The 17588-nt window shown below is 40.9% G+C and overlaps 1 protein-coding gene across 2 annotated transcripts in view; it reads right to left on the reverse strand.

Moving 5' to 3' along the window:
• Positions 1–321: 321 nt before the first annotated feature.
• LOC148360699 (protein AF-17-like) overlaps positions 322–17588 on the reverse strand; it is a 57744-nt gene continuing 40477 nt past the window's right edge. The window contains exons 11-21 of one of the 2 annotated variants that reach the window (XM_088341593.1): positions 16437–16636; positions 16236–16344; positions 14518–14566; positions 14212–14360; positions 10699–10890; positions 7843–7919; positions 7536–7653; positions 7298–7457; positions 7130–7223; positions 3109–3300; positions 322–1011 (exon numbers count right to left, since the gene is read on the reverse strand). In XM_088341593.1, the coding sequence (XP_088197719.1) occupies positions 976–1011; positions 3109–3300; positions 7130–7223; positions 7298–7457; positions 7536–7653; positions 7843–7919; positions 10699–10890; positions 14212–14360; positions 14518–14566; positions 16236–16344; positions 16437–16636 (1376 nt within the window). In that variant the 3' untranslated portion in view covers positions 322–975. Of the gene's footprint in view, positions 1012–3108; positions 3301–7129; positions 7224–7297; positions 7654–7842; positions 7920–10698; positions 10891–14211; positions 14361–14517; positions 14567–16235; positions 16345–16436; positions 16637–17588 lie in introns of both variants that reach the window. The other variant, XM_088341592.1, reaches the window with a different exon arrangement.

The raw sequence follows: 17588 nt of genomic DNA on the forward strand, positions 1-17588 counted from the left end.
AGCAACGCCTCTTCAGTCAGTCTGGATTTCTTTATACAGCTTTCGTGCAATACCACCCAGGGCAACTCCGCGCCAACTCACTACAAAATCGCTATTGTAACTATTGATCTTAGCAATTAGCATCCTTTGACCTGAATACTTTTTAATCTATGTATCATGATGTTTGGGTTGCAGTGGACCATTCTCCCCCTGATTGGCTAGAAACGCACAAGTTTGTTTTGGTTAGTCCTTCGCTAGGCGGTGATCCTCGGTTTTAACATAACAGTTGCACGGAGCAACAGGCAACTATTTCCCCCAGCGCAAATTACAGTAACTTGCCTCAAACGCATGATTCACTCTCAGGAAATCACACAATACACCTCTCCCTCCTTAAAAAATTTCTCCTCGGATCTACACAATTCATACCCTACTCATATTTGAGTTCAAAACTGCGAAATTCACCGAAAGGAGAGATTTTTATGCCTGATTAAAAACATTAATGCATATCTAAATAACAGAATGCATTTTTGCTTATTATTTAAACCAATACTGTTTTTTTTTTCCTTTAAAAATAATGTTTTTTTCCTTCCATGATGTGTTAAATAATACACACTGTCCCTTTAAGTGCCTTGAAGAAACCAAAAAGACAATATTTACGGGAAGACAAATATGTTGAGGTGGCTCATGGAAATCCATCACTAATTCCAAACAGTTTCAATGGAGAATGTGCGGAAGGGATTCAGTGCTCGAGATGAAACTCCAAACCGAAAACCTGGACCACGAGTGTGGAGGGTCCACACCAGCAGGTCGGCTGGCTCAGCTAACAAAATTAGTGCAATTTAAGACAAGACCGCTGAAATGGTCATCTCTAGAAAGTTGCCCGTGTAAAAAAACATAGAAACCGACTTCCACATACAAAAAGCTCACCCTCCTCAAGTCCTTCCTGTTTTACATTCATTAAGTGGAATCTTCATTGGAGCGGTATCTACGGCGATTTCATCCATTTTTTTCTCCGCACTTCTCTCCGGCAGCCTGAAAGACACAGTCAAAAAACTTGAGTGAAGAATTCCATCTATCTATCTATCTATCTATCTATCTACCCTGGTCATATCCCCCAAGAGGGTTGACCGACAGCAAGACAAACACATACAATAACAAAGAAAATTAAAAAAGGGAAAAAGTTACAAAAAACACACACACAAGAATTTTCGGACCATAGCCAACCCAAATGCCCAAACACCCAAACAAGTTAAGCACCTCGGCACCCAAGTTGGTCATGCTTTCGTCCCTCCAGATGAAATGGGACACCAGAAAGCGGCCATGTCACTTGGGTCAGGGTGACACAACATACTCTTTTGTTCAACAGCAGGGCCCGACAGCTTTCACTGGTTTACCCCTGCTGCATCATACAGGTGCCCAGCCTATCCCATAGAACACGTCCAAACATCCCACTATCCTTTCACAACAGCTCTCCACTCATTCCTATCACCAACAAGAGCTCTAGATTACACTATATTTAGACCTCTTTCCTACAATGCACTCATAACACCTTCACTTGAAATATCACTTTGTATGTTTACATGCAGGGAATAGTCAGAGTTTGGGTTTTTGGGCCATTCAGAATGATCTATTGGGCGAATCAGACTGATCTATATACATGACATATGAAGGACCAATCCTGCCATATATAAGAGTACATAAATAAATACCAACATACAGTGGAACCTGTTTTCGAACGCCTCTCAGTTCGAACAAATCGGAGTCCGACCAAAAATTTTCAGAAATTCTTGCTTCGCTGTTCGGTCAAAAAATCGGAGTTCGAACGCCGGTAATGCGTGAGTGCGTACGCTAGGGTGCGATGCTGAGCGGCGTACGGGTGTAGATCAGTAGCCTAGATGGTAAGGCGCCCGCTTTGAGACTGGGAGGTCGGTGGTTCGCGCCCCGGCCGAGTCATTCCTAAGACTTAAAAAGTGGTCGGCGGCGCCCTCTGTTGGCTGCGGCTGCATCGGCTCGCTACAACGGGTCAGGTGCAATCGACATTTCGTTCTGTGTACATTGTTACACAGAATGACAATACAAGGAAATTATTATTATTATTATTATTATTTTCCTTACCAACTGTTATCGCGTGCGGACGTGCTTCGTTTTGCTTTCGGTTTTAATATAGGTGTACGAAGTGTTTTAGCCCCTAATTATGCCTGTCATGAGTCACTTTAGAAAAGTGCTAAAAAGAAGGCAGAAGCAAGTGTCAGTAGATCGGTATTTTAAGAGAAAAGAACATCCTTCCAAACAATAATTTTCCTACCCACCGTCCACCTGCGCCTTCTGCTGACCACCACAAAGGTAAGAAATCCTGTTCATAATTCTTTTCTTTTAATTTTTACACGTTCATGTTAGCGTAATCTTTCGTACGGAAGATTACTATAACGCGAACGTACGATTAGCCTGGGTTAGCTTTAAGTTTACAATAAACATTCAAGCTAAACATTGAGCGTGTTAGAACGGAGCCCAACATTGAGGGTGTTGGAACGGAGCCTCCTTTCTAATGAACCGCTCACCACTTGTTGTGGAGACCCGGGTGCTAAATGACTTGTAAACGACCTGATTTTTTTCTTTTTACACGTTCATGTTAGCGTAATCTTTCGTACGGAAGATTACGATAACGCAGACATACGATTAGCCTGGGTTAGCTTTAAGTTTACGTTAAACATTCAAGGTAAACATTCAGGGAGTTGGAACGGATTAAAACGATTTACATTATTTTTAATGGGAAAAATGATTTCGGTGATCGAACAAATCGGTTTTCGAACAGGGTTCTGGAACGGTTTATGGTCGAGAACCGAGGTTCCACTGTACATCATTTATTTATTTACTTATGCAGATTCCCACTTATGTTGTAATTTTTTCTGTAATTATATTTGTCGTGTATGATGCTGTGTATTTTGTCGAATACCTTATTTATTCGTGTGCGACAATTGGCTCTGTATGTAACAATGCATAGTCAATGTACAAGCTCTATTTTAGGCTCCTGAACCCTGGATTAAAGCAATAAAAAAGTGCAGAGCCGTTTAGGAGCCGGTTCACTAAAAAGAGTCAAAATTCCCATCAGTAGTGAACATACTGACTCACAGGCTTGTGTAGAGCGCCTTCCTGTCGGCTGAAAACGTTTCCCCCCTGGCTGCCCTGGGGGCAGCTTGTAGTTGAGGCCAGTATGGTGGAGTTTGACGTGGAGGTGAGGGCTCCTGCCAGTGTGAGGCGCTGTAGCTCCCTCTGCCTGTGGTGCTGCTGTTGAAGCATCTGGAAAACCACCGTCCTCTGCTCCTAAGGAGACAGCCAAGGAAGTCAAGAGTCCATCAACAATTTAACATTCGGATCAAAGTCATTCAATAGATATCCAATCCTGTGGTTTCCTCCCACATTCCAAAAACATGCATGTCAAGTTAACTGGCCAGTCCAAATTGTCCCTAGATGTGAATGAGTGAGTGAGTTGTCTGTGTGCCCTGAGACTGGCTGGAAACCAGTTCCGGGTGTCCCCTGCCCACTGCCCGAAGATAGCTGGGATGGGCTCCCCCGCGACCCTACTGAAAATAAACAGTGCAGATAATGGATGGATAATATGTAAATCAGCAGGCGTCACTGGAGATGAGTGGTTAGGGTGTCAGCCCCACATTGCAGAGGTCCGGGGTTTAATTGCAGCTACTAGACTCCACGTGCGGAGTTTGCATGTTCTGGCCTTGGCTGTGTGGGTTTCCTCCAGACGATTTAGTTTCCTCCCACATTCCAAAAACATGCATGCCAGGTTAGTTGGCAGTTCTAAATTGTCTCTAGTTGTGAATGAGTGAATTGATTGTCTGTGGGCCCTGCGTGCAGGGTTGGGTAGGGTTACTTTAACTCGATTACTTTCAATTACTTTTGGATTACTCCAATACCAAATATGCTAATAAGAAACTAAATATGAATAAAATTATAACTAACAACACGTGGTAAGGTTTCTCTCCTGGCTTTGATCTCTTTGATCTCCGGCAAAACGAACATAAAATGCGACAGAAACAAAATGAAAATAAATCCAAACAGCTTGCCAACATCAATTTTGCCATTCCATGTATTCCGTTACTCCCCAAGCCTGCACAAAATTTAGTCATTTTATTCATATTTAGATTCTTTTGTCTTTTATTAGCATATTTGGTCTTGGAGTAATCCAAAAGTAATTGAAAGTAATTCAGTTAAAGTAACCCTACCCAACCCTGCCTGCGTGGCTGGCAACCAGTCCCCTGCCCACGGCCTGAAAATGGCTGAGATGGGTTCCAGCAGCCTCACAACTTTAGTGTTGATGAAATGGATGGATGAATATAAATCAGAAAATCAAAGCTTCTAGCAAGTAGCTGATGTTAAAAATAAACCCCTACACATGCTTGCATGACTCACACCTTCAGATGTGAGATATCCCACTTTGAACGCTAACAGAAGCTTCTATTTGATTCTTGGACTTTTTTCGTTGCTTGTGTGATTCACAAAATGATTTGCGTGCGAAACGTGTGACCCAATAGTAAAATTAGGTGGCTATAACAAAAGAAACAGAGTGCATGAGCGTTAGAAAAAAGACAAAGGTAGAAATGTGTTGAAATGTCCATAGAAAACTGACATTTAGAGAGCGTCAGATCCTATCTATTAGACCACAAGAATACAGACTTGATAAGAAAGGGCATTAAGTTTCATCTTATGATCATACTATTTTTAGTCACAGTACCAAATATGTTGCAGAAATGAGTAAACAGTGATTAAAAATGTGAATAACATTTTGTTTCATTTTTTTTCTCAGATCAAACTAAGCATTGCAAAATTTTGAATATATGCGGCGAGTATTTATTGATAACTTTCAGGACGACTGAATTTCTTCCTACAATGCCTTTCTCTTTCTCTCAATTCAGAATCCCGTGCGCTTCGTAAAAGACTCTACCAGTCGGCAATACATTTTTGTCTTTCAGTGGTCTGCAAACTTTCTGTACCATGGACCAGTTTAATGTCTGACCAATATTTCCCCGGTCAATAACAAAAAATCAGTACTGTGAGTAAAATAGGTGGAATGAGATAAAACACAATGCCTTTTCGAGTGTAGTCTGTATCCCTAGTGTTCTTGTGAATACGTTTTTTGTGCAACAGTAGCCCTCACTGTTTTTATAATTCCATGCGCTTTATAGTCATGTGCACCTATATGAAAAAAATATCACAAAAGACTATTCTTTAGGTGTGCGCCTAATAATCTGGTGCGCCTTATAGTGCAGAAAACACGGTAATAGTCTACAATGGTTTATGTTCCAACAAGACTTTCTAGTTGTCCATCCATTCTCAATTCCACTTCATGTAAAATAAACTTGTCCCTTTGATTAAAAGGAATACCAATTACAGTACATGAAAACATAAGACCAGAATATTTACATATAATTTTTCATATACAGTAATCCCTTTCTTTAACACTGTTCTCCTTTTAAGTGTCTCACTGCTTCACCAATTTCCATTACGTATTGTGTTCTGCATTCTGATTGGCTAAAGAGTACCCAAGAGAGTTGGTATGGTACAAAATAACCCCCAATTTTTTTTAACAGGTTCAGTAAACTTTTACATTATAAGGGTTTGTTCTGTGGTTTTAATTTTACAAGTATTTAATTGCATAATAATTAATTTTTTAAAGAGGTGTCTACTTCACAATTTTGGCCTTTCATGGGTTCTTTTTGGAATATAACGCTCGAGATACGAGATTTCACATTGGTCAAAAGTGTAAAACAAATTCATAATCCCAAAGGTGAGAACAACTAGGAAAAGTATGTGTGTGTCTGTGTGTGGAGTTAAACTTTGGAACAATTTACAAGACGAGATCAAACAATGTCCAACTACCGTAAATTCCGGACTATAAGCCGCTACTTTTTTCCCAAACGTTCAACCCTGCGGCTTATTCAGTGATGCGGCCAATTTATGTCATTTTTCTAACTGCCGCCAGCGGCGCTCGAGTACAAAAGGTAAGATTTAGACTGCAGCTTCTTAGCTTGTGCACAAATTAAATTAGTGTAGACATATCCTCATCGTGCAAATTGCAAAAAGGAAAGGCACATGACGCAACTTTCAAGCTAAACGCAAGCGAGCAGTCCGATAAAGAAGGAAACAGAGCTACCCCACGTAAACTTTACTTCGCGAGTGTGTTGCTAGCGTGTTTTCGAATAAGGGAGCGTGGGACGGCGGCTATATGACAAAGTCTCATTGCCATACTGAAGGAAGACGACTTTGATGACGTCAGCTATAAGGAGGAAGTTGTGGACGGTTTACCGTGCTTACTACATGTACGGTATGTTTTTTTAACAGAGCTGTTTACTGTGTTGCGAGCATGTTGCTAGTAGCGTTTTGCTACCCTTCACAGGCACGGTTTGAGATGAAAGTTATAATATTATTATTAAAGCTTTGAAAACTCTCTCGGTGTACCATCTATCTTTGTAAATATGTGTAACCATGTATAATATGTATTTGCAACTGTATATTTTTGTAATGTATTTATTTTAGAAACTTATTCTGATGTTTTGCACGAGCAAATGAGAAAGAAGGGGCGGGGCAAACGCGGGCTGACGGGAAGTGGAGTAAAGGTGAGACGTGTTTGTGGACGCGGCTGACAATAGTGGATATATATTTTTCCCACCCTTACCTTTGGAAATATACACTTTTTTCCTTGGATTACTTTCAACGGGCACCCGGACTCTGCAGGTCTGCATTAAATAATAAGTACTGGTATCATTTTCCATTCATTTTGCCGCTTGTGTTTTTTGGACTATATCATGTATGGGTTAATTTTGTGTTTGTATTGCATTTTTTCAATGTGGGTGCATGCGGCTAATATACAGGTGCGGCTTGTGTGTGTACAAAATCGGTTTTCCTCCCGAAATGTGGTGGGTGCGGCTTATAATCAGGTGCGCTCTATAGTCCGGAATTTACGGTATTCACTTCGGTGTTCAAATTTAAATACACTACCCCTTTTCGAACATATTATGTAACATTATTTTGTTGTTGAGTTATTGTTTTTGTTCTGTTTTTATTTCAATGTTCCAAATAAAGTTTTCATTCATTCATTCATAATTTGCTTGTTAGTAGTAATATCTTAATGCATTACAGAAGTGAAGTTCTGTGATGTGAGGAACTGCTGAAGTTGCTGCTGCTGCTGCTCCAGAATTTTCTGCTTATGATGTTCGGAGAGGAGAGAAGACCTAAAAAATATGAAATATAAGAAAATCGTAGCTATTTTAACAAAAGTCAACAAAATCTCGTTCGGCTTACGCACGGGCTCACGCTCTTGGGAAGTTGAGAATTCTGGGCCATAGTTTGGGTGTATAGTTGAGGCGGCTGGGGCCGCAGAGAAGGGATTGTGGAAGCACTCTGGACGGGAGCATGGATCACCCCGTTTGCTCCACTCAGAACCCCATTCATCAGTTGAGGACTTCCTGCAGGAGATGTTAAAAGCCCGCCAGGTACAGACTGAGTTGAAGGACCGGCCTGACTGTTTTGGGCAGGGCAGTCACCTGAACCTCGCCCGTTCATCACAGATTGACTCAAGGAAGCGGGGCTTTGTTGAAGGGGAGGAGAACTCTGAAAGGAGTGGGAGGAGCTACTACGGGATGGGCTACCAGAACGGGGATCCTGCAAAAATGAAAACATAAACAATAAATGGTGGATTTTTTATTTCTTTATTTTTAACCTTTTCGCTGCTTATCATCATGTGCAATTTAGTGCCATGGCTAGAAGTAGCTGCAGCCCTCACCAGTAACCTCCAAGCAGGAAAAGGCAAATGTGGCGTTAATGCATTCGGAGAGGAGGACAGGTTCTCACCTCAGAGGAGGTAACAAAGGAGGTGTCATTAAGGAAACTGCTCTTCGACAGGGGACTCTTATTGGTGATTAGTGCGTCTGAGAAAAGAGAGGCAGCGTGAAAGGCTGATGTAACCCCCGGCACATCGAGAGTTAGAAATAAATAAACAAAAGGATAATTTAACATTTAAATGAATGATTGAAATTTGTTTGGAAACAAATGGTAGTAAATATTTGATCATCTAACTAAATCATTTAATGAATTAAAATATTTTTTATTAGCAAACAATGATTTGTGGTTCCCTGTTTCAAGAAAGTTTGTAACATCTAGTTGGATCCGCCCATCTCTGTCTGTCCCTCACCCCCTCATACACCCCCCTCCGGAGGAAACAAAGCTTATACAACAAAGACAGTTAAAACATCTTCTTTGTTCCTTTATCTCTTTGTTTTCCTTATCCTCACTGTAAAATGTGGCACTGGAGTGCCACGTCCAATTTCGTTGTCACAATATATCCCATGTTGTAACAATGACAATAAAGGTATATTCTATTCTATTCTATTCTAATAAAAGACATCATAGCTCGCTGCCGGCAGAGCACGCACGCCAGCGTGGACGTCAGACAGGACCTGCAATTATCATAGCAATCGCTAGCAAAACTTTGATTTTCTTTGTTTTGACTCCACCCAGTGACGGCGTGAATCACAATCGACCAAAAACACGAACTAGACGAGTTTTGTTTACATTTCTCTTTAAAGTTTTAAAAGGTCTATTTGCCATAGCTAATGGTATGTCTCTGTTGATTGTATTTTCATATTGTTACTTGAATTGCGTTTAAATGTAAAAAATTATTGTAACTAGCTCGTGCAACGAGTAGTCACCCCTTTCGTGTTCCTTGACATGTAGCCGCAGACGGTTAGATGTTGTCAAAGTTGATTCTTTTAAAAAAAGGCCAGGTTTTCTTTCCCTCCCGGAAAATTTCCTTGGACGTTTGGACATCTCAGTGATCCGAGTGGCGAGCTACACGGACCAAAATCCAACAGTATCCGACAAGGATCTGATTCATCATTGAGCTCCACATCAAGGTCACGGTAAGATTTGGATTTTTTTCGTTGCTCCTGACTATGGACATTAGAACTTTGAGAGACAGCGTGTCCTCATAGTACATACCCATGGATTTGGGATTCTCTGAATTAGAGAACATTAAAATTGTGTTTTCTTAGCTTATTTGATGAACCTTCTTGTCATTCATTTAAATTGTTATTGAAATTTGAGGTTTATTATTGTGTGATTTAAATTCTGACACAAAAACAAATTTAAGATGATTCTAAAACCAAGTGAAATGATCTGCATTTCTATAGCACTTTTCAAGTCAATGACTTCCCAAAGCGCTTTACATTGTGCTTCACATTTCCCAATAGCGGCGGTGATCTGTGCAGCCATGTAAGTCGCTAACCTGCTTATTGGGGGTATTGGGGGTTCAGTGTCTTACCCAAGGACACTTCGACATGTAACACGGACAAGCCGGGATTCGAACTGGGATCCCTTAATCCTAAAACGATCGCTCTACCTCCTGAGCTACTGCCGTCAATGCTCAAGTGTAAATTTTGCGACTAAAAATAGGTTTGTGAAGTAAAATTATAGTAGATGGCCGGTTATTACACTGGAAAAGAAGTAAAAGCCCTTTGAGACTCTTTGTGATTAAGGACTATACAAATAAAAATGACTTGACTTGACTTAACTTAACAAGGTTATTTAACAAAACTTAGAACTTTGCATTCAACACCTTAACCCAAATAAGAGAGCTATGATACTATGACTTATGGTAAACGTTCTCTATTGTCTTCTTGTTCAAATCAATTTTGACATTGAAGTTTGCGCTTTTACTTTTACCACTCATCAAATCTAGAACTAGTCCAGTAGCTTTTTCTCACCCTACCTATTAGCAGGGTTGGGTAGGGTTACTTTAACTGGATTACTTTCAATTACTTTTGGATTACCCCAATACCAAATATGCTAATAAAAGACAAAATAAATTAAATATGAATAAAATGACTATATTTTGTGCAGGCTTGGGAAGTAACGGAATACATGGAACGGCAAAAATGATGTTGGCTAGCTGTTTGGATTTATTTTCATTTTGTTTTGAGATCAAAGAGATCAAAGCCAGGAGAGAAAGCTTACCACGTGTTGTGAGTCATCATTTTATTAATATTTAGTTTCTTTTGTCGTTTATTAGCATATTTGGTATTGGAGTAATCCAAAAGTAATTGAAAGTAATCCAGTTAAAGTAACCCTACCCAACCCTGCATTTTATGTTAGTTTTGCCGGAGATCAAAGAGATCAAAGCCAGGAGAGAAAGCTTACCACGTGTTGTGAGTCATCATTTTATTCATATTTAGTTTCTTTTGTCTTTTATTAGCATATTTGGTATTGCAGTAATCCAAAAGGAATTGAAAGTAATCAAGTTAAAGTAACCCTACGCAACCCTGCCTATTAGTATAGGTGCTACACTATTCGATTCATTTTCTATACCACAACGAACTGGAGCCTATCCTATTTTATGTAGCGCAATAGGCAGGGAAACTCTTGACTAGTCGCCATACAGTTCCAAAGAAGAAAATTATTCTCATTGCGCAAAACTTCATTAGCTTATCATGCATGTTTACTCAGACGCATGCACAGTAATACCTTGTGACCCCAGGAAGCTCTTAATCTCTGAGTCACACATGCAAAACCAACTGTTTATCATGCCGCCTCAAAGAAAATTTCAGTTGTGCATGCATGTTGAAAAACGCATAGAGCACATAATGCAGAAGTAGGGCTGATGAAGGAGAACAAAACACAGGAAGGGCAGAAAACATACATTGCAAATCAAACCTTGACTAGAGGACAGGAAGCTCATGTGAATCGCTGCGTGCAAAGACCCGGAAAGTGCATGAGGGAAAGGTACAGCCAGCTCTGTGTTGAGCAGCTGCAGACGCTCCCTTTTGGCTGTAAGACTGAGAATCTGGTCCTGGAGCCTCTGGTTCTCCTGCTGCAGGGAGTGAAGTGTCTGAAGCATGTCTACAACTGGCAAAGACAGAAAACAATACGGAGCACTTAGGAAACATTCCATACTAGGACTAGAGAAACCAATTACCGTAAATTCCGGACTATAAGCCGCTACTTTTTTCCCAAACTTTCAACCCTGCGGCTTATTCAGTGATGCGGCCAATTTATGGAATTTTTCTAACGGCCGCCAGCGGCGCTCGAGTACAAAAGGTAAGATTTAGACTCCAACTTCTTAGCTTGTGCACAGATTAAATTAGCGTAGACATATCCTCATCGTGCAAATTGCTAACAGGAAAGGCACATGACGCAGCTTTTAAGCTAAATGCAATCGAGCATTCCGATATAGAAGGAAACAGAGCTGCCGCAATGTCGTATCCGTTCATACTTGCCTCTCTCTTCCTGCAGCAACAGAATTTCTATAGCTAATTTGTGGTTTTCATTGTGGTTGTGCCGATCCAATGTGTTTTTCTGAAAGTTCGTATTGCATGATTTATGCAGTCCAGTTTTTTTGTCACGCTGGGTACACGCATCACAGAACATGTAGCCTCCATTATCATCCTCCTTATAGCGTAACCAGGAATATAATTTAGTCCATTTTGGCAGAAAAGTCCTTTCCTTGAGTATTCATTTTCTTTCGTCAAATCATTCGCTTCAACGCACGTGTTTTCCTTGCCTTCGCGATCTCCTGAAGAATTTCTCCACCGTTTTTTTCGTGCCGGAATTATTGCCGTTGTTATCACTTTCTGCATTATGTTTCGACTTATTACTGACACTGAAGAAATGTCCAATTTTGTGTTGATTTACACCTTAACCCGACGACAAGCACCACAACAATGACGTAATCTCGAAGCAACAAGACCTCGTTGCCCGAGATCGGCGTGCAGACGAAAACTCGAACCGCGAGACCAAAACAACAATGGCGGATCTGCCTAACGAAAAATTTGGAGTGCTGTAAATCTTTGTTAAAAAAAATAATCGGGTAATAATGACAGTTATTGAGCTACCTGAGGCTGAACATATTTTTCACCCCAAATATTCCCCAAATATTCCCTCCATTGATTGCTCTCCGCGTTTCCGTCTGCAATAATGTGTGGATTTCTACGCTACGAAGATCATTGAAACCGAGAAGCCGAGAAAGATCTTATGCCTAAATTGGACTCCACTTCGCGTCAATTATGCTTCTCAGCGCTGCATTTCCGACAGAACGTGTGCAGCAATTGTAGTCTGTATGCAGTGTTTATTAAGGAACATTGATTGGCGTGAGGGGCCGCACGGCGGTGCAGTGGTTAGCGCGTGTGTGGCACAGTTCTGAGGTCATGAGATCGAACCTCCAGTGTGGAGTTTGCATGTTCTCCCCTTGTTTGCATGGGTTTCCTCCGGGCACTCCGGTTTCCTCCCACATTCCAAAAACATGCCTGTCAGGTTAAATGGCCGGTCCAAATTGTCCCTAGGTGTGAATGAGCGAGAAAATTATCTGTCCCTGTGTGCCCTGCGACTGGCTGGCAACCAGTTCAGGGTGTCCCCTGCCCACTGCCCGGAGATAGCTGGGATGGGCTCCAGCACCCCCGCGACTCCTACTGAGGATAAGCGATGCAGATAATGGATGGATGGATGGATGATTGGTGTGATGAAAACAAAAAAGCGATCGTGGTCTTTGTAATGAGTTTATTAAAACATGCAAACATCACAAACACCGCAGTAGAATGCACCCGCGCACGATCGTGAGATGCGCCCTGTGTATGTGTTAAATACAAAAATATAACCGGCTATGGAGACTGCACCTTTAACACGGTGCGCCCTATGGTAGTGAAAATAGGGAACACTTTAAATCACTCAACCACAACGGCTTAAACCTCCACTTTCCCATCCCAAAGTTACTCCACTAATGACAGGGGTTAGAGACTGACTGTAGGTAAAGCTAAAAAGTAATGCTGCATTTTGGAAAATACGGAAATCTGGATTTTCCGACTGACACATTGCATTTATCAGTCAGAGTTCGATAAAGTCGAAGAAATAGGAAATCGTTTTAACACACGACATTCCATACTTTTGTAGATAAGACAGGGAAAAATTAAGACACTAAACAGTTACATTCAATGTTCCCTCTAAGCTGCGCGCATGCGCAATCGCACACTGCTCGCACATTCTCAGCGCACAAGAAAATCTAGCCAGCGCACAAAAATCAGGGCTCGAAATTGCTAATTAAGAAGCAAATTAAATCAAAGTTACAGTGCATGAAGGTAAAAATACGCTGTTTTCTAAATGCGGTATTTTTAAGTCAATGTCGAACGAAGTTGAAAAGTAAAGTTTTTCGAGAACCGGCTTCTTCAACTCGGCTCACTATGGAGAACCGGCTCTTTCGGGTCCCAAACGGCTCTTCAGGTTGTTTTTGCTTCTTTTTCATCCCTATATGACCAAATATTATGTAAAATTATGCACAAAATGACTTAAAGGAAGGGGGAATAGAACAAAAAATAAAAAAATACCAAAATGAAAAAATAGTGAAAAGCTGAGAAAAAAAGAAACAAAAGGAAGAGAAAAAAGAAGGAACATTTCAGAAAAAAAGCCAGAAAAAAGGAAAAAGAAAAAAAAGAAAAAAAGTAAATAAAGAACAAAAAGAAAAAAGTAACAGCTAGGAAAAAATAAACACAATGAGATTTTTTTAAAGGAATAAAAAAAAGAAAGAAAACAAAACAGGGAAAAAAACGAAAAAGTTTGTGTTGCATTCAAATAATTTCCAATTATACCAAGTCAATCTTGTTGCCAACATTGTACTTCCACCAAAAAAATTTGATTAAATACAGTTCTGTATCTTGCAACCGACGAAATAAGCCCCCAAAAATATTAGTATTATGCGTCAAAAGATACCAGGAAAAAAAAAAGAAAATCTTGTGAAAGAATTGTTGTAAAAACAAATGACATTTGTAGGCCGTACAACCTTTGCAATAATACATTAGTCAATTCATTCAAAATTGAATTTTTTTTTTGCATTGCTGGAAACTCAGCAAAATGTAACTTGATGTCAAGTTTTGGACATGTTTGATAACGGTTTAGATGCCACACTTGGGATTGCCGTTGCTCACTGTTGTTTCAAGCGTTGCTCACCGACTTTGTGTGAAAACTCGGACCCGTGGAAAATTACAGGGAACATTGGTTACATTTAAGATTTGTAAATAAAATGTGAGACATTTTAATTGCCTTAATCTGTGGTTATCATTTTCGTACATCCTCAAGTTCTTAAGACCTTGGAGGAACCCGGTGAGCAGATCAAAAAGAAACAGTTACCCTGGCGCAAGATCACACTTTTTCATACAGGAGGCGAAGAATAAGGTTTCTTACTGTTGACGCCGATCTCGCCGTTGCTATGCTTCTCCAACAAGAGCTCAATGTGGGAGCTTGCCTGAGGGATATTCTCTGGACATGCTTGAACACTTCCACTTAAACCATCTCTCTGGTCAAAAAGTAAAGGAAGGGAGCTCATAGGAGACCTGTGTGGGATGGAGAGAGTCAGGGAGTGAAGTTTATCATTTTTATCTGGATTGTTCACTAGCTGCGAATTCGCTGTGTATACAAATGACTTTTATCGATTTTGAATAAAGTACCAAAGAAAAAAAACAAAAGACATACTGTGACCCAAGACTTTACCTTGGTGAGCTTCCCTGACATGGGAATCGACAGTCATCAAGGTCTGTCTCTATGAGAAGGAAGATAAATCAACAATTTAGACAGTAATTCTATGTTTTTGTTTCATCCCAAAAGGTGAGACCGGTAATTGACTCATTAAGGAGGATGAATTTTAAAAGGTATGTCCAAACAGATTTTTTTTTTTTAATTACGCACAGAATGTGTAGTGTTATTATATATATATATATATATATATATATATATATATATATATATATACCACAGTCATATCCCCCTAGTGGGAGGTGGCTAGAGTCATTTCTGACTCTTTTTGGGAGATTGATTCAGAGGAGGGGATTCCCAGCCCCCTCGCTCAACCCAACTGAGGTGTTGGGAGTCATTAGGTGACCAAACCCCCAAATTCCAACCCCTAATGATGAACGCCAAGCAGGGAGGCAATGGGTACCAATGTTTAAGTCTTAGGTATGACTCAGCCGAGGGTTAAACCACAACCTCCCAGTCTCGGGGCGGGCGCCATACCCCCAAGGCCACCGAGCTGGTCACAATTGAATTACGCACATAATGTGTAGTGTTACTCCCAACGATTATGCAAAGAAATTAAATCTCAAAATGGACTCATCCGGCTTGTTTGCTATAGAGCAGTGACGAACACTTTCGAAATGGTGAATCCCATTAACACAAGATGTGAAGCCAGCTTTGGAAACAGACAGCGATTGAAGTAAACAGCAATTGCATTATGCTCATTTCTGCTTGGAGGTAGGTGATCGTGACTCTCTATTTGTGTTTTGTTGCCGTCTTTGTCATTTTTGGTATCATTTTGTGGAACATTTACAGTGGGGCTACCAAGGACTTTTCTGTTTTGTTTGGTTCTGATTGGCGCTCGTTGGCTGCCAACACTTTATTGTTTTGCCGGTTAGCCTGGTTTTCGCCCAGGTTTTTCCGTGTCCCTTGGTTAATTCCTGGCTGGCTCCGCATTTGTCGCCATAGCCCCTTTTCGTTAATGTTTCACGGTTAGCCTGGCTGCTCACTGAATGTTTTTTGTGGTCGACCATTCTTGCCTTTTGTTAATCGGTCCCCGGTAAGCCCCCAGTTGGCGGCTCTCTGTTCCTTTGTTTTTGCCAGTTAGCCCCCTTTTGGCTGCTTTCTGCACAAAAACTACCAAAACTTCGCTCAAAACACTCGTAACCTCTTCGACTAAAACGTAAAACAATATGCCGACTGGCTTGCTAGGGGTGCTGGTGTTCCTGTGATGACGCCACAGCTCAGAATGACAAAGACAAGGCATGCTGTCTTCTAAATGCCTCATCTCCAAAAATAATTGGAATATACAGATGAAATGAAATGATCTGCATTTTATATAGCGCTTTTCAAGTCAATGACTTCCCAAAGCGCTTTACAATGTGCTCCACATTTCCCAATAGCGGCCTTGCAGCCATGTAAGGCGCTAACCTGCTTATTGGGGGTATTATGGGTTCAGTGTCTTACCCAAGGACACTTTGACATGTGACACGGACGAGCTGGGATTCGAACTGGGATCCCAAGACGAGCGCTCTACCTCCTGAGCTACTGCCGCCCCCCAGATGAAATGCAGATAGATTTTATGCAAAAACCATGTTCTTTTTCCCCCACATTTTGCAAGATAAGAATTTGGGATTACCTTTAACAATGATTTTACCGGTATCTTGAATAAAACAGTACGAAAAATATCTGCCCAATACCTGGTAATGAGATTGGAGCTTGACTCAGTAGTGGAGGCAGCGTGGAGAGACCAGTGATAAATGGTTGCGTGGAAGTCACATTGTAGGAGCTGCTCGGACCTAGATGTACCTATAACATTTCATTTTTATTAAAAATACATAAAGTGTGAAGATACAAAATCCACATATATAATCTATAGATGCAAACAAACAAGAATGCACCTGTGTGTTTGAAACAGTGCTGCTTGGTGGGAGAGAGAGGGACAGAGTGTTGGATGGGTGGAGTCCCGATGAGAGGGAGGTGCTACACATGCCCCCAGCCAGGGACAAAGAGGTGCTACACACCCCTCCGCCCAAAGAAACGGAGGTGCTGCAGATACCCCCGCCCAGTGAAAGAGGGTTCTTAAGGCTGGAATAGATACCTGAGACAATAAAACAGAAGGAATATTTAAAGGGATACACAGGAATCAGAATGGAGATTTTCATTTTCAGCTGAAATAGCCAGGGTCCAGGGGCCGCAGGCCCCGGCCAGGTCCAGGGCGGAGCCCGGTGGGGGGCTCAGGGGGGCAAACCCACCCGAAGCCAACGGCATTTATCTTATTTGCTATGTGAAAATTGCACTAGAATGAATTAAATCCAACAAAACAGAAACCATGTATTTTTTTCAGTTTTAAGATGTTTAAAACAATTGGGGGATTACAATGTTACAACCATCACCATTGTTGTTGTGTTTTGATGATGAAGATGGACCTTGTATTTAGCTACTAATCAACAATATATATGAAAATATATACATTAATAACCATTCATCATTAATTTGAAAATAAAATGCACAAACTGAACATGCTTAAAGAAAATACATGTCAGTCTGTGACAGTCTTCTCCAGCCATGACCACTTCAATTTATTCTTGATTCCTTTATCAATCTCGGAAACAAAAGCCTCGTCTTCTTTTCTTAGTATTTTCATATTTACTTTTTCAAACACTCATTTCACCGTTTGAAAAGACCGGAAGGAGCGCCATGTTTGAGAAAGCCAATGCTCTGAACAAAAGCTCCGCTGATTGGTTATCAGCGAACCTATCGACCAATGGTAGGAGTCGATCTATTTGTTGTGTGTTATAGATCTAATGCGCTGCGCTTCTTTTTGCCGATTTTTCTCGCGATCTCTAACTGCTAACTTGGGGTGATGAAACAGTCACGTATCATACCTCACCCCCCCCAAAATATTTTCTCATCGAATTAAGACGATTTACGGGAATGACCTTTGGGGTTCAAAAACAGCGGAAATCCGCGGATCCGCGGAAAATTCTGATCCCTAGATACAGTGAAACAGATTTTCACAAGCTTGATTCCCTCGAGGATCGTGCGGGTAG

The sequence above is a fragment of the Urocampus carinirostris genome, chromosome 8 (genome assembly GCF_059441175.1).
Source record: "Urocampus carinirostris isolate Australia breed hairy pipefish chromosome 8, RoL_Ucar_1.0, whole genome shotgun sequence".
Lineage (NCBI taxonomy): Eukaryota > Metazoa > Chordata > Actinopteri > Syngnathiformes > Syngnathidae > Urocampus > Urocampus carinirostris.